General features: G+C 53.2%; 1 protein-coding gene across 3 annotated transcripts in view; it reads left to right on the top strand.

Annotated features, from left to right (window-relative positions):
* FHDC1 (FH2 domain containing 1) overlaps window positions 1-9,304 on the top strand; it is a 38,327-nt gene extending 29,023 nt beyond the window's left edge. For all 3 annotated transcript variants that reach the window (XM_079771362.1, XM_079771363.1, XM_079771364.1), the window contains exons 11-12: window positions 3,028-3,192; window positions 4,970-9,304. In XM_079771362.1, the coding sequence (XP_079627488.1) occupies window positions 3,028-3,192; window positions 4,970-7,024 (2,220 nt within the window). In that variant the 3' untranslated portion in view covers window positions 7,025-9,304. The remainder of the gene's footprint in view (window positions 1-3,027; window positions 3,193-4,969) is intronic.
* The last annotated feature ends 6,554 nt before the right edge of the window (window positions 9,305-15,858 follow it).

The raw sequence follows: 15,858 nt of genomic DNA, 5'->3' as shown, positions 1-15,858 counted from the left end.
CGACAGCACCGAAGTTCCACAGAAATCGTAAAGATACCTGAGAACCTGGACTGTTGTTCTTTGGCTTGTGTTTACTAAAGACACAGGCTGCGTTTTGGCATGTTTTATGATGAGAGCTGGAGAACACGGTCGCTGTGCCTATCACCACCCGAAATTCATCAGCCCAACAGGGTGTGTCAGGAGCTGCTCGGAATAACAACAGAAAACAGCAGAGTGGACCTGTTTGTGACAGCTCACTGTGACTCACTAATCACACAGTCTGACATACTTCTTTTATCTTCCTCATTAAAAGGGAAGAGGGGCACCTTTTCACGCTCTCAATCTTCAGGGAAGGGGTGTGCGGCCTTAAATGTCAGTGCTTTGAGATTCGCGGGGCGGAATCCAGGTGCCGGGGCTGCCCTTGGCACCGGGAAGGAACACTGAGCTCCGGAGGCTTGTTCCAAACGAAGCCTGGACCCGTGTGTGTACTCGTAATTAAGCTGCAGATATGATGTGCTTCAGCTTCTTCCATGTGCAAACATTTGATTTTGTTTGGCTCGGTTGGGATTTTATTCTTTATTATTAAACAAGGGTTCCATGTTTTCTTTGAAAAGAAAACATAACCAGGCTCTGATTTTCCCCTGAAAAGTGCACAGATTTTTCTCAAAGTGTAAGAACAAAGCAAACACCAGCACAGAGACACCTACCAGTGGGTAGGAAAACGCTCAGCAGTGAGCACATTCAGACAACTGAAGCCAGAAAGTCAGGGAGAAGGCCCACGGTGCAGGACGTGAGAGTTCCGGTTGCCTCACTCCTCAGTTCTTACACTAAACATGAGTGTCGTATGCCAAATAGCCGACAGAAAGGTCTTCAGTGAAAAGCAGCTCTCTCTGAACTGCACCTCTGTCTTAAGGCAGACTTGTTTTAACTCTAAACGCTTCTTCCTGGTAGTCATTTTTAGCTCTGTAAATTAAAATGTTCCACCCAGCTATTTATTTTTATTTAATTGAGTTTCTTTAAATAGGGGGATACAATTTTTTGAGGGTAGGTTAGGGTCAGGCCAGCAAGGGCTTGGAATGCCAGTCTGAAAACCTTGGCCTTTTGTGCTGTAAGCCGTGGGGGAGTCGCTGGAGATTTTGGAGCAGAAAAAATGACAGGACCACCGTTTTGCAGATCTCTTTAGGACTTTTGACCTTTTGGGTGTGAAACACCAAGTGAACTGGTTTGGAACTTGGGTCCATAGCAGACAAGTTAGAGATGGAAAAGTTGAATTTGCTGCACTGCTCACCTGTTGTCATTCACGTTTTGCCAGTGTAGCTTTGGACGCTTGTTGTTCCTGGCCCCGATCATGTGGGCAGGGTTCAGGAAATAATGACTCTGAGCGTGGTGACTTGTCAGACCCATATTTGGACTGTTTCACTTTCCCAAGTCCTGAGGGTGACTGCAGTGCGCTGACGTCGTTCCTTCCCCGTGTCCTCTCAGTCCCCTCAGACTCCCAGGATGAGGCCTACGAGGTGGAGTGAATGCCTATGCAGATTCTTGTCAAGAGTCCTGTTTTGCTGCAGTTGAGCTGTTCTTGGCTGGAATCCGTCTTTCCTTCTGTGGAAGAATGACAGGCAGGGATATGTCCTTTCGTTAATACCCTCCTCTCCATCGAGAAAAATGCACCATGAATGTGCACCCTGCCTTGGGCTACTGACTCAGATGGTTACTTTCTCTGGTATTTGGTCTCCGAACTAGTTTTGAGTAAATAGCACCCTTTTGAGTGTGCTCGGTGTAGGAAGAGGGCTCTCAGGGGGAGAGTGTGTGGGAGTGAGTGGGAGGGGATGCGTCTTCTCAGAACTTGTCTCTAGGTTCTGCAGCTCCAAGCAGGTCCAAGCAGCGTTTCCACTCCTCAAGGGAGGGCAGCCTGTATCTTCGCCATTTCCCAGGCCTGTCCCCCACGCAAAGAAGTCTCCAAATAAGTCTTCATGAAAACATGATACGCGTGATTTCATAAAGTAATAACTCTGTACGTTCCTTCTTCATATAAGCCTTGTAACCCAATGGGAAAGAAAGCAGCATGAGGCTTCAGTATGGTCCCGGTACTCAGTGCCCAGGGGGCTGGCTCCTCGGACCACGCTGCTTCCTTATTTCAGCTCAACCTTTGCTGTCCCTGAGCTGCGTCAGGGAGTGTGGTTGTGTCCCTTGGCCCCAGCAGGTCCCTTCCTGAAAGGCTTGGTTGGAGTTCATTGGAGGAAAGCAAGCTTCTTTCACTCCCACTTCTTGGTTGAGGCAGTAACCTGAACCTGTAGGGGCCCTGGAGGCTTGGTCCTAGAAGAATTCGGAGACCGTGAAGAAGTAAAGAGGATGGATTGGTACAGGCAGAAATTCCTGACCGTGGCTACCTATCACAATTTCCTGGGGAAGTTTTCGTAAGATATGCAGGCTGGGTCCACCCCACAGCTACACAGTGGCATGGACTGGAGACCCAGCACCCCAGCTGATGTAGATGAGCACCCCTGGCTAGGAAGCCCTTGCTGGGACCTTGGTCCAGGCACGAGGGCTTCAGTCCCGAGGGGTGACCCTGACCCTGACATGGCTCATTTGGAATTAAGTTTAAACTCCCTGCCAACAGGACAACTCATCAATAGAACAGTGACTTCTAGGACCCTAAAGTAAACTTGGCCAGTATAACACCCAGTTTTAAGAGAAGGAAGAACATACAGAATATACATACTAGATTTATGTAAATACTAATAAAATCAAGTGAACACCGATGTCACTTTTTCACCAACATTGAAGGTGAACGTTTCCTTGGTGGCATTCTACAGGTGAAGGCCCTTCCATCTCTTCTGTTGCTCCCAGGCCTCACCCAGAAGCTCACCTTGCTTCCCTAAAGGTTTTGTTTGGGTTGAATTACTGTCCTTTTGGCTCTGAGCACATTGGACTCGCAATAAGCCTTCCCTTTTTTGAGACCTGAAACTGAACCCGGGAGCACCCCTCCCCTGGGCACCAGCCTGCCCGCCGACTGCTTGCCTCAGCGTGTGCTTGTCTGCCTGCCCGCAGTTTGCCGTAGAAAAGCTGGCCGAACTAGAACACTGGAAACGGGAGCTCCAGGACGAGGCCCACACCCTTATAGATTTTTTCTGCGAAGACAAAGAAACGATGAAACTGGACGAATGCCTTCAGATATTTCGAGACTTTTGCACCAAATTCAGCAAAGCGGTTAAGGTACGGCAGATGGCATCTCTGTATTTTCTGAGTGGTTCAGATTTTTATGTTTCTTCTTCCAGACCCAGCCAGCCCTCTGCCCACGGCAGAGAGATGGTTGAGCATTTCTGGGGGTTGAGGAAGGTCGGGCCCAGGCAGGGTCGCCAGGCTCTCGGTCAGGATGAGTGGGAAGTGGTTCTGCCACCCCAGGCCCGAACGCTTCCGTATCATCAGGTGTCCAGCATGTGGGGACAGCGGTGGTGGGTGGTAGATGCCAACATCTGCAACTCTGAGGCTCAGACCATTACCCACTTTAATGCCCCAAAAGCCATGGCAACCAGGCTGTCCTTGGCCAGAGCCGACTTGGGAACGCTCAGATATCTAGGGGGCGTGCTCTGCTGCCTGAGCCCACCTTGCCCTTCAGCCGTCAATTCCAATCATCTCTGAGCTCATTGCAGAAGCCAGAAAACTCTCTGGGTTGCTTGGCTTTGCAAATAAAACTTTCATTTCAGTGAAAAAACAAAGCACCTCACCTCCCTTCCTTTCTGGTGGTGATGAGAAACCTAATACGTGTACACCACCTCTTCTCTATATTTCAAAAGCAGATTTGCCCGGAGCTGAGTTTCTTTGAGGGACTGGTCCCATTTCTCTCCAGCCATAAGAGTTTCTTGATTTCTCGGTCCCTCCTTCCTCTGTCCAACTAAACGGAGGAGGGCCGGCCTCTGGCCACGTTTGCGCTCCCTTGTCCAAGCAGTGAGCACAGCAGGGGAAGCGGCGGTGGGTGGTAGGTGCCAAATAGGCTCTTGCTGAGGCCCTCACTCCCAGCTGGAATCCTGTAGGCTCTCGGGGCCACCTGTGTGATGCTCTCAGCCCAGCCACCCCCGAGAGCCAAGAGCTGGCCCCTCCCCCGGCACTGGCAGCCAGCCGGAGCCAGAGCCTCACAGAAACTTGGGCAGGAACGTCCACCGTTTGCGGAAATGGACTTTCAAGTAAAATGTGCTACCGATAACAGATTTTGGTGGTGATTTCCACATATTTCCATGACAGGAATACATTCAAAGTGCACAGCCAGGCAGTAAAGTCTGCTTGGTTGTGTGCAGTTGTTCGGTTCCAGAGGACTGGCCACTCAGAGCAGGGTGGAAGGTGGAGGATTTGTAAGGCAAATCCTTCTCTCTGGCTGTGGGAAGGGCATGGGGCATAAGGGACCGAGCCACCCTGGCATTTCTGGTGTTTGTTTGTTTGTGTGTGTGTGTGTGTGTGTGTGTGTGTGTGTTTTGTTTTTTTTTCTACCAAGGAGCAGTCCGAGGACAGAGATTTGAAAAGCCACTCTTAATATCTTGGGTGTCCATCATTTATGCATCCATACCCCACTAGGCAGAATGTGCTGCACAGGAGTGTGTGTGTGTGTGTGTGTGTGTGTGAGCACGCGCGCGCGCACGCCCATGCAAGGACCAAATTGGGTTTCCTTGGAGTTGAGGTCACAGGTATAAGTGGAGTCATAGCCCACATTGCGGGGACAGTGCCTTGACTGAAAGCTGGAAATTGGGCCCAGGGATCTGATGACAACCTTAGACGGACTTTTGGGGCCAGAAGTAGTGTCTCCTCTGGTCACCCCCACATAGCTCTGAAGAACCTAGTCCCCACACACAAGGGCAAATGCACAGTCTCCCCCCGATGCCCATGGCCCAGTCTCCTCCACCATGTGGGTCTCATTGGGGTCTCATGGTAGGTGGCTCTGGAATGGCACGGGTCCCACATGTCTGATGCATCTTTGGGCTTCTCTCCACCCCTCGCTCAGGACAACCACAACCGGGAGGTACAGGAGCTGAGGCAGCTGCGGCGGCTGCAGGAGCTGGAGCAGAAGCGGCGTTCCTGGGCGACTGGGGAGCTGGTAGGATTCGGCCGGAGCAGCAGTGAGAATGACGTGGAGCAGCTGGGCAAGAAGGGTGCGGAGGACCTGACCCCCTTCCTGCACCGCAGGCCCGTCAGCCCCTCCTACCGACGCCCCAACACCCGCCGCTCCCGCCTCTCCCTGGGCACCTCCGCTGACCGGGAGCTGCTGACCTTCCTGGAGAACTCCATGAGCAGCCCCGAGGAGACCAACAAATTCAACAGCTTGCCCCGGAGCAGCCCTCGGCAGGCCCGGCCCACGATGGCTTGGAGGGAGTCTGGGGAGCCGAGGGACCAGGGCTCTGGCCACACACACAGACCTCAGGCCTCTGCAGGCCAGGAGGGAGCCCCCGACCCACCCTCAGCGTCCTGTGGCCAGCTCCTCGCCCCCCGGATGGAAGACTCTGCTCCAGTTTTGCTCCGAACTCGGCGTAGCGGGCTCAGCATGCTCCAAAAGAGGAACAGCGAGCCTGTGGGCCTGGCGTCTCCCTGGTCCCCTCCACTCTCGCCACTGGCTCTGGGAATTAAGGAGCACGAGCTGGTGACCGGGCTGGCCCAGTTCGACGTCCAGGGTCCCAAGGACCCAGAGGAGACGCCCCAGCGGAGCCCAACCAACTTCAGTCCAGTGGAGCTGGCGTCTCCGGGGGATGGGAGCCTGCAGCCCCTCGGAGCCGGCACTGGTGCTGGCAACGATAGCCTGACGCCTGTGGGTACAGGTGCCCAGGGGAGTCTCAGCGCAGCCCTGCAGGGTGACGGGGCGGCCCCTGACGAGCCCAGCACCAACCCTGAGAACAAAGACCCTGGGCCTCTGTTCTACTTCTCGGATACCACCGACTGCTCGCTGACCTTGGACTGCTCAGAGGAAACCGACTCCAGGCCTGGAGGTGGGGAGCTGGGGGAGGCCGGCCAAGGGGATGGCTCTGTGTCCTCTGGGGCAGGGGAGGCGGGTGGCAGCCAAGTGTCCTCCAACCCTCTCTCCAGCCCCCCTGGGGAGACCCCTGTTCCTGCTTCTGCAAGGAGCGGGCCCAGCTGCAGGGGTGGCCTTTCCAGAGACAGGTCCTCCAAAGGGAAGGAAGTGACCACACCAAAGAGAAACTCCCTCAAAGAGGCGTCCCAGGGAGCCCCCAAGCCTGGGGCTGTCCCGCGAGGCCAGGGGACGGCGCCCAAGCCCGTGCGGACCTTGACCTCCTCGGAGAGCGAGAGCATGCGCAAGGTCGTGCCCATCTCTAGGGCCAGCAGGGGCTCCGCCGGCTGGAAGCAGCCCCCTCGGGAGCCCCCCAGCGGCACCCAGGAGTCGTGGTCACGCCGGAACTCAGTGAAGGGCACCTCGGACACGTCACCCAAGAGGTCCTCGAAGGGGCCTGTGGTGGTCGCCGAGGTGCCCGAGGAGCAGAGGCCGCCGCGAGGGAGGGTCGGCTCCTGCGGCACCCGGCCGGGCAAGGAGCCCGCCCTGCAGCCCAGGGGTTCCCTCAAGAAGCCCAGCGCCAAGCCCCTCCGGAACGTCCCCAGACAGAAACCCGAGGAAAATAAGATCTGCCGCTCCAATTCCCAGGACCCCCAGAGCCCGGGAGAAGAGCCCAAGCCCCCTCCACCAACCCCCAGCGTCCCCCGTGTCCCATCCCAGGTCCCAGGCTTTGCCCGAAACACCGTAGCCTCCTCATCTCGGTTCATGAAAACAGATTCTCTCCCTGTGACCAAGGCCCCCGGCCTCACGCGGACAGTCTCCCAGCGGCAGCTGAGGATGAAGGGTGGCTCTGAGGATGCGGTCCCCAAGGACAGCGGCACTCTGCGGCGGGCCAACAGCTCCCGGGCCCCCAAAAGGTGCCCTGAGTCACCAGAGGGTCCCGGTGCCAACCTGGAGGCCTCTCTGAAGGGCAGGGGGACGGGGGAAAGGACCTCCTTCAGGCAGAAAGACTCCGGCCGGACCACCCTGGGGAAAATCCTCAATCCTTTATGGAAGTGATGGGTGCCTGTCCCCCTCACCTCCTGGGCTCATATGCGGACTGACTGCTGTGAAAGGCCACCACCGAAGGACTCTTCTGCATCGAGGGAATCGCCGGGGCCACCTGCTAGTGCTCCCGTCGCTGAAGGCACACTCGGGAGGCCTGTGGGCTGCCACCTGCCGTCGAGTCCCCATGCACCCCTGTCCTGGACCGGCACCTCCCGCACACCCCCCAAAGTGTGCACAGGCAGACCCTCTACGCCAAAGCAAAGACTCGAGCGTGAGAGATGGCATTCTTATGCAACAAGTAAACAAGGAATTTTGGCCAGTTTTTAGACATCAGAGGCTTATTTTTCAATATAAAAATTCAGTGTTTGAGTTGGTTCCTTTTGCAGAGTGAATGGGGGGAAAAAAGACAGAAGAAAAACTGCTTTGTATGAAGATGTTTTCATCTTCCTGTGTCCCCTGGCCCCCGGTTCCACCTGCCTGCACGCCGGCCACTGCTGGCAACTGGGCTTCGCCATGAGCCCTGGGCGTCCTGTGGTTGCACTGAGTCCTTGAGACTCTTCCTGGCTCACCTCCCCCTGCCTGACTGGGGATGAGGGTTTGCGTGTAAGCAGGAGGGAAAGTGAGACTGGTGGGCAGGGACTGGGGCTCCTGTGGCTCCGTGTGCGCACCGTGGGCAGCGGGACGGGCATTTTGGGGGCCCGTGGCAGCAGGAAGAGCCTCCCCACAGATGGGTGGCAGGCAGCCCCTGGGAGAATGCTGGGTCTTCCAGGACTTAGAAGTGCCATATTTTCATGGGAAGTCATGGGGGCTGTTCAGCAGATCACACCTCTCCCATCCCATGTTTTCGCATTTGTGTTTCTGTTGTACAACTGAGTGAAGGCTGCTATGACTTGTGTTCGCTCTGGTTACAGGTGAGGACAAACCTTTCTGTCTCCCAGTCTCTTCTCCCTCTTCTCTTTGCTCCCAGCCCTTCTTTGCTCATGTGACCTGGAGCCTGGAGTATCTCTTTCTATATCTATCTATCTCTATCTCAACAATAATATTTTTAAATGTTAATGTCTATTCTTTGGTACAGTGGTTTTGAAATCCTGAGAAAAACCAAACCAAGTTTTTAAAATTAGAATAAAAAAAATAACTGTTAGAAGAATTTAGATCAGGGAAAATTTGGAATAAAGGCCTCCGTTCAGAAGAAAGGTGGGTGCGGGGGGACACTTTTTTCTCCTCGGTTCCTACTTCACTATTTCCCTCTGAGACTACTTGGGAAATGGGGGAATTCTTGAAACTTTTTTGTTTTTAAAAAATTGCCCCCCCCCCCCATTTTTGGTCACTTATTAGTGAAACCTCATTTCAGATCCAACAGAGGTAGACGGATTTAGGCAAATAAGATGTGTTAAAGTCTCCCTCCCATACAATTTTGCCTCCCAACCAAATTAATTGGAAACTTGACTTCGATGAGTCCGCTAAATTAAAAGGGTAAACTTTATGGTAGAAGAAGTTAGGCACCTGACCACAAAACCTCTTACAGAAATAGCCCCGAGTGCGTATTTCCGGGGCTCCACAGAGATGGTTAATGGGAATCCTGAGCTTTTTCTCACCATCTCAAAAAACCTGAGAAATCATATATTTAGCCATGCAGACAACAGCGGTCAAAACATAGGGCCCATGGGTGGATGGGAAATGGATGAAAGAGGTCAAAAGTTTGTGGATAGAGAGGGGGTCAGGACTCCTGATGGGACTCTAGGGACCAGGGTTCAAGTCCCTGCCTGTTCCACCGCGGATACTACATAACTTGGGCAAGCCACTCCCTGTCCCTAAGCCTCTGCTTCCCAGTCTGCAGCAGCGGGGGCATGGCCTCCATGATGGTCTCCAGGGGTCCTTCTAGCTCCAGCAGTCCGAGTCATAAACAACCAGGGACCCAGCTCTGCCCTGGGACCAGCTTCTCAACCAACCCCCTGCATCTCTTCAGCAGAGGCCTCCCGCAAAGGCCTGCTCAAAACACCTCCAGAAGGAGTCGTTGCTTTGAAACCCACTAAGCCACTTTCCTGAGAAGTGGTGTTTTATTTTACTTAGCCCTGTGGACAACTTCTGTGTTTGCATCTGTACGAGCAGGTGATCATTCTATTACCTTTTATTGGTAGTACGCTTCGACAAAATAATTTAAGTATATAATGGAGAAATGTAAATAAGTTTCTATATGAAATTGTTTAAGATGAACAATTAAGATGTATTTAAAGGTCCATTTATATGTTGTTTTACGTAACAAGTAGTTAAATAAAGTTCCTGTTTATGGGATTGTGTTTTTTCTTGATGCACGTGCGCGTGCGTGCGTGCATGTGTGTGTGTGTTGTATGTGTGTATGAGAGAGAGAGAGAGATTCTGGCAGGAGAGGAAGGCAGGATGCAGGAGGTAGGAGAGGGTTGGAATACGAGGGTTGGAATACACGTCTTGTTCTCAAACGGCTCAAGAGCCAAAGTTAGGCTGTTGGTGTGTTTCCGTAGTAGCACAGAACCTGCATTTAACCAAGGGCCTTGCGCCAGACCTGTGGGAAAGCAGGCATGCAGCTGACAGGCAGGCCATCAGTGGAATGTTCAGCACCTTGTACATGCTCACATTATTCCACGTTTGGGGCCAAGTTTTGTGTAATCTCCATGGGGCCGGCAAGTCTGGATCTGCTGCTGTGTGTCCTCGTGTGTTTTGGCTCAGGACACTATTGGGAAATCACAGCTCACTTCTGAGCTGCCTCAGGAATGAGCAGAGAGGGAGGAAGGCGGGGTTTTATTTCAAATGCACGGTTGTTGCTTCTTTGAAAGGAAAGGCGGGGGGGGGGGGGGGGGGGGCGGGGAGGGGAGGGCGTGTGTGAGACCCACCTCATACCTTGGGGTTTCATATCAGGTGCTAGGCCTGGCTACTCTCCTGCTTTATCTGGAAATGGTTAAAGGAGTAGCCTTGGGTCAGGCACCCATGGGTGAGAGCGTAGATGACGTCTTTGTGAGTTGCTGCTGGCCCTGTGACATTTAGAACCTGGTTTTGCCTGTTAGAGCCTTTTATTTTTGAAGTGAGTCTCAAGCAGTTTTCTTTTTACCCTCTTATTTGAGGGCTGTCACAGGACGCTGTGGTGCAGTCCTCCTCCCGAAGATAGGTGTTGAGTTCAAAGGGACCACAGTTTCCTAATCGTTCGTTCCAGATTCTGAATGTTCATGTATTGTGGTGAGAGGCTCCGGAATAATTTGGTAGAACTCTCTTTTTTTTAAAAATATATTTTTATTGATTTCAGAGAGGAAGGAAGAGAGAGAGAAATATCAATGATGAGAGAGAATCATTGATTGGCTGCCCCCTGAACGTCCCACACCTGGGATCGAGCCCGCAACCCGGGCATGGGCCCCGACCAGGAATTGAACCGTGACCTCCTGGGTCATAGGTGGACACTCAACCACTGAGTTACACCAGCCGGACAGTTTGGTAGAACTCTTAAGTCAACCTTTCGAGGTGTGCAAATGACCAACTTTTGCCTCTAAGGGTGCAGAATCCCCCCATCTCCTCCCATCTGGCAATGATGACGTTTTGCAATTTCACAGAATTTTCTACTGAAACTTAAACTTTATTCTTAATTCTTTATGATACTCTTGCCTCGTGCTCCAGTCTTGCAAATAAAAGAGATTTGTTGTTGTTGTTGATATGTGTCTCCAAACACCCATAAATACCCAATTTGAGTAAGGGGCATTGCATTTGGTTCATAAGTACTTTAAACATTTGTGCCCTGAGCACAAACAGAATGGGAGACCGTGGGTCTGCAAAACTCAGCATCGATGGGCTAACAGTGCTTAGCTGGGACTGACTCTGTGGCAGGGTTGAAAACAACCCAGAGCAACCTCCCCCTGGGGCACTTTTTACCTGCAAACATCTTCCAGTAAAATGTCCTCTGGGCTCACAGGATCCCTCAGTGAAGATAAAAGCAACATGCCTGCTGTTGAAGATAATGGCTTTTCTGTCTTCCAGGCCAGAGCTCTGCAATGAGGCATTTGGCTTCCTGGTTGGTAGGTAGGAAAATTGGACCCCACTGCAAGAGAGGTCAGGATGCCAAGCAGCCCTCACAATCTTCTCATTCATGGGCCCTTGACTAAGAACCCACCAAGAGCCTGGCACAACCTGCCCGTTGGGCTGTGGTACGGAGATGGCTGAGCCTCTTAATGAGGATGCTGCTTGAGGTCCCTATGGGTGCATTCCTGCCCAACCTTTGGAATCTGGGCCTGGGCTTTGCCCCAAACTCCTCAGAGACATTCAAGGGCTGTGTCATCCACGCACTCCCTAACTCACAGGCAGATGATGTTCCCCAAGTTTGCTTAAATCAGATATGAGTTCAGAGTCACTTTCCCAGAGCAACGATGTCAGGCATTACAGGTAGGTTTCCACAACAGCCTGTTGTCCGCCCGTGGGTGGACTGTGGCACCGACGTTTCCATAGAAGTGAACCTCCCTTGTAGCCGAGCCCCTCAGGAAAACACCAGGGTGCCAGGAGCATTCCTCCCCTCCTTCAGGACTTCAGGTAGAGGCTACAGCACTGCAGCCTGAGCACCAGCAATGTCCCCTGTCCACTGCTGGATAAGAAAAGGCCTCACCACTCTGGAGGTCAGACACAGGGGCTCCCATCTCCTAGGCCACCTCCAGTGGATGCAGGCCATGTTTCTAAGAGACTTCTTGCTGTCTGTGCTTCCTCACAGAGAGCACACCCACCGGCCCAGCAGAAAGGCGTACACCCTCTGCTTTCAACTGTCCAGGAGGGAGGCGGGACTAACCACACTCCCTTGGCCTCCAGATAATCAGGGGGAAGAGGGCTGGGTTGTGTGTGTGTGTATTGGGGGGGGGGGGTAGAAGAGGGGGGCTGCCTGTGGAGCCAAGGCCATGGCCTCATGAGCCAAGGACAGCTGGGAGCTGGGTCAGTGGACCACTTCAATGGGAGCTGGACGTTCGCTGCCCGTGGGGAGCTCTCCGAGGTGCCCCCCAGACTTCTGAAAGCATGGGAGCATCTAACAGCCCCCACTTTCCCACCGTGGGATGGACTCCAGTGTGTAACGGAATCACCCACATTTCAGGTGGATGATTCCCAGCCCTAAACCAAGTCAGAATCTGGTAGGGCCCCCAAATTTGCATTTTAGGTAACTCCCCAGTGGTTCCTTTTTCACCCTGCTGTTGAGAACCAGTGGGCTGGAGCAAGGCCAGAGGCTGGGGTTCTGATGTGGGGCTGTGGGCTGTTCTCAGGCCCGAGCCCCTCTCCAAGCCTGTCAGGCCACCCAGTGTCTCCTGGACAAGCAAGGCAGAGACTGGCTCTGACCTCAGCGCCGGGTCCGGGGGAGAGCTGCCTCCTTGGACCCTGAGCAGGTGGTCTAACGTGCATCTTAAAACAGGAGTGCCTCCAGTTTATACGCTTGGCCACTCCCCTGAGCCTGCAGTTCTGGGTGATGTAGCATCCGAGCTTAAGAACAAGGGCACCGGCGGGACATAGGAAGTGACACTTCATGAGACTTGCCATGGCTGCCCTTTCGGAAGATGGCAGTTCGGTATCTAGGAAGCAATTTGCTAATAAGTGCTGAACAATGTCACACCCATCTGAGTGTCCGTGTTCAGATTTTGTCAGCAAAGCTGCTCTTAGGAGCCCTGTTCCCTGGTTTCCAGGGCCTCCACCAGCATGACTTCAGCTCGGTTCTCAGGAGCGTTGCCTAGAGGCAGCGGTTCCTTCTCCCTGTGTGTCCTGGGGCCAGGCAGGCCAGCATCTGTGCTGACCTCACCGGTTAGGAAGGGGGTGGGGCGCAGCTCTCCAGGGTGCTGACTCAGTGCGGGCCGGGAGCAGTGCGCAGGCTCACGTGCTGCATTCAATATACCGGCAGAAGAAGGGATGCTGGCAGGACCCTCCTACCCCCACCCTCACTGAGAGTGAAGTGTGTCCAGGAAGGAGGACTGGGCCCTGGTGCTTTCCAAAGCTGTCAGCGCGGATTAATCAACCTCTCACCACTTCGGGCCGCAAACTGCTCTGCATCAGACAGAGAAAGTTGCTGAGGGAATCTGGACCAGTCTTACCACTTTTAGGGACAGCCATCTTGCCGGTTTGGGCAGGTGCCATAGAGGGGTTTGAGCTGTATTTGGATTCACACGATGGTTCAGCTCTGGAAGGTACCCCGGCAGAAAGAACAGTGTCTCCATTCAGCTGTGGCTGGACGGAGACGTCAGCCTCCCTGGTCAGCTGTATTTTCCTCTTTCCCAGGGCACCAGTGGTTCCCACCGGCTGACTCATCCCAGGGAGGAGAGGGAAGAGGAGGGCTGCCTCCAGGGCAGGTTTCTTCCGCCAATGAGAGACAGACAGCAGAGTGTCCTCCCCACCCCCACAGGGCCTCCTACTCCCAAGTTCAGGTTTGACTCCAATACAATAGAAGTAAGTCCCTAGATAAGCACCTGGACAAGATGCCCAGTGCTCTCAGCTCTTTCCCAAGCCCCTGCTTTTCTCAACCAGCTCATAATGGGTTAAACTCTGACTAGCCATTTTCTCCCAAGAAACTCACAGCTTTGCAGACAGTTACTCAGCACACACCCACCATCCCAGTGGCCCAGAACTCGTCATTCCCACTTTTCAATGGAGGGGTTCATTCTGGGAGAGGCGAAAGGGAAGCGTGTGAGCTGGTGGTCTCCCGTGGCTGCCCAAAGCACCATTTTGGCCATAGTCATGGAGCCATAGCACCCAACGTGAGGCCAGCTGTTCAGTCCACATCTGTCCAGTCCTCTGCCCGGGACACCTTACAGGACGAACCTTGATGAGCTGGAGCATGATGGAGAAGAACGAGCGGGACAGCCAAGACCTGCGCACCAGGTGTGCGGATGAAGCTGCCAGGGCGATTTAAACTGTAAAAGGACAATAAAAACCTGGTGATGAGATTACTCTTACTCTGTGCTGTTCCAAACCAAATGGAAATAAATCACCAGGGACAGGAGGAGTTCACTCCAAAGCTACTTGTCTATCTCCTTGGAGGACTCTGGACCTGGGAAATGATAACTGGGTATATTCCCAGGGAGGTGTTGGAGAAATGGATGGGCTGGATGCCTGACCTCCACTGGCAGCTAGGCCACTTCCTGCTCTGCCATCTATTAGCCGTGTGATCTTGGGCAAGGTGCTTCCTACCTCTGCTGGGAATCATAGCCTTGTGTATCTTTGAGCAGTCCTGAGGGTTAGATGACTATGTTAAGACAGTGTAAGTATTTGCCATTTATCACTATTCTGGGTCAGAGCCCTACCTGGCAACTTCTCAGGGCAGTGGGTCCTCACCTGGACTCTGTCCCTATCTGGCTGTGTGACCTTGTACAAGTCACTGAACCCAGCTTTGCCTCTATTTCTGCTTCCTCTTCCAGCAGCATAAGCAAGCCTGGGCTCCATGACAACTGACAGCACGTACATGGCCAGGTTGCGTCTAATTTATTGGGTCTATAAAATGCATTTGCTCCCAAGGCCCATGATCTCACCCTCAAGGTCAAAGTCTGCAAAGGGTTCTCTCTCATCCCGACTCCTGACTTCCCTTCTCTGGGAATGTGTTTGCCCAGCGTGTCTATGAAGGGAAGGGGTGCTCTACACAGCAGACTGCTAGTTCAGGGAAAGGCCAGGGGAACACACTGTACCTGGAGTCTCCCTCAAGGTCAACAGAGGCCCGCCCAAGAAAGAGGAGATGGAGGCTCTGTCTCCACAGCCCAGTGGACTCCTTCCTGACTCCCCATGAGACCACTGACCACCTGCTTCACTGTGGTCACCTGGGGGAGGGGGGCGGGCTTCTGCTCACAGAAAACCTGTCATCCTGGCTGCAAGGAAGGCAAGACAGAAAAAGGAGGCCACCAGATGTTGAGAACAGAGAGGAGACCTCCTCATCTGGCCGGCTGGCCCTGGGCCAGTTATACATCCTTTTAAATGTCTGCTTCCTCATTCCTCCAGAGGAGGTGGGCTCCAGGCCCTCCGTGTTGCTGTCACAGCTGAGGTTCTTTGATTCTAATAGTACGGTTCTTGGGTTCTTGGTGAGAGTCTTAGGGATATTGGGGCCACGTCGTAGTTCACCCCTTCTGCTCCATTGGCTCACATCGTACATCAGTGGCCTCACCCATCTCCTCAGAAGGGGCTCAAGGAGCCTGCCCACCACTGGACTTCGGGGTTGCCCTGAAGGGTCTTTCTGAAAAACTGATGGGGGAGAGGTGGGCTTTGGAGCCAGACAGACTTGTTTCAAACCCCAGCTCTGCTAACTGGGTCACCTTGGAAAGTCACTCCTTATCTGAGTCTCAGTTTCTCATCTGTAAAGTGGGGGAAATTATGCCTACCTTTGGGGATTGTTACTAAAATGGGAGATATACCTGGGTGCATAGAAGGTGCTCAATGAATGGTAATTGGATTTGTGAGGAAAGTCTGTTCTGTGAATATTTCCTGTGACAGTTGGCTGGGGCTCTGTTTCTGATGAGCACACGTGAGAAAAATGGTGGGTAGTCAAACAGGTTTATACCTGCCTTTCATCACCATGCGATCATCAGGTGACAAGCCACACGATAAAAGAACTATGGCTTATCAGATGGCTCCAAAGGAATTTCTAAAAGAGAAATTCTAGAGTGATGTAGGCATGCCCGATCATTGCATCTCACATGTGGCTACAATGTTTGGCTGTTTCCCACAAGCCAATACATTATTAAGGTGCTGGGATTGCTCACCATTGAGGCCTCTTGGAGGGAAATACCAGGAGCTTGTCCCGGGCGCCTATATCATGGCTCAAGCCTGTGCCCTCCCAGCAAGACCCAGGTGGCCCAGCAGACAGCTGCAGCCTGTGGCACGAGGCC

The sequence above is a fragment of the Cnephaeus nilssonii genome (genome assembly GCF_951640355.1).
Source record: "Cnephaeus nilssonii genome assembly, chromosome: 5".
Classification (NCBI taxonomy): Eukaryota; Metazoa; Chordata; class Mammalia; order Chiroptera; family Vespertilionidae; genus Cnephaeus; species Cnephaeus nilssonii.
Note: the sequence above shows the minus strand (reverse complement) of the source record. Positions and strands in the feature narration are given on the sequence as shown.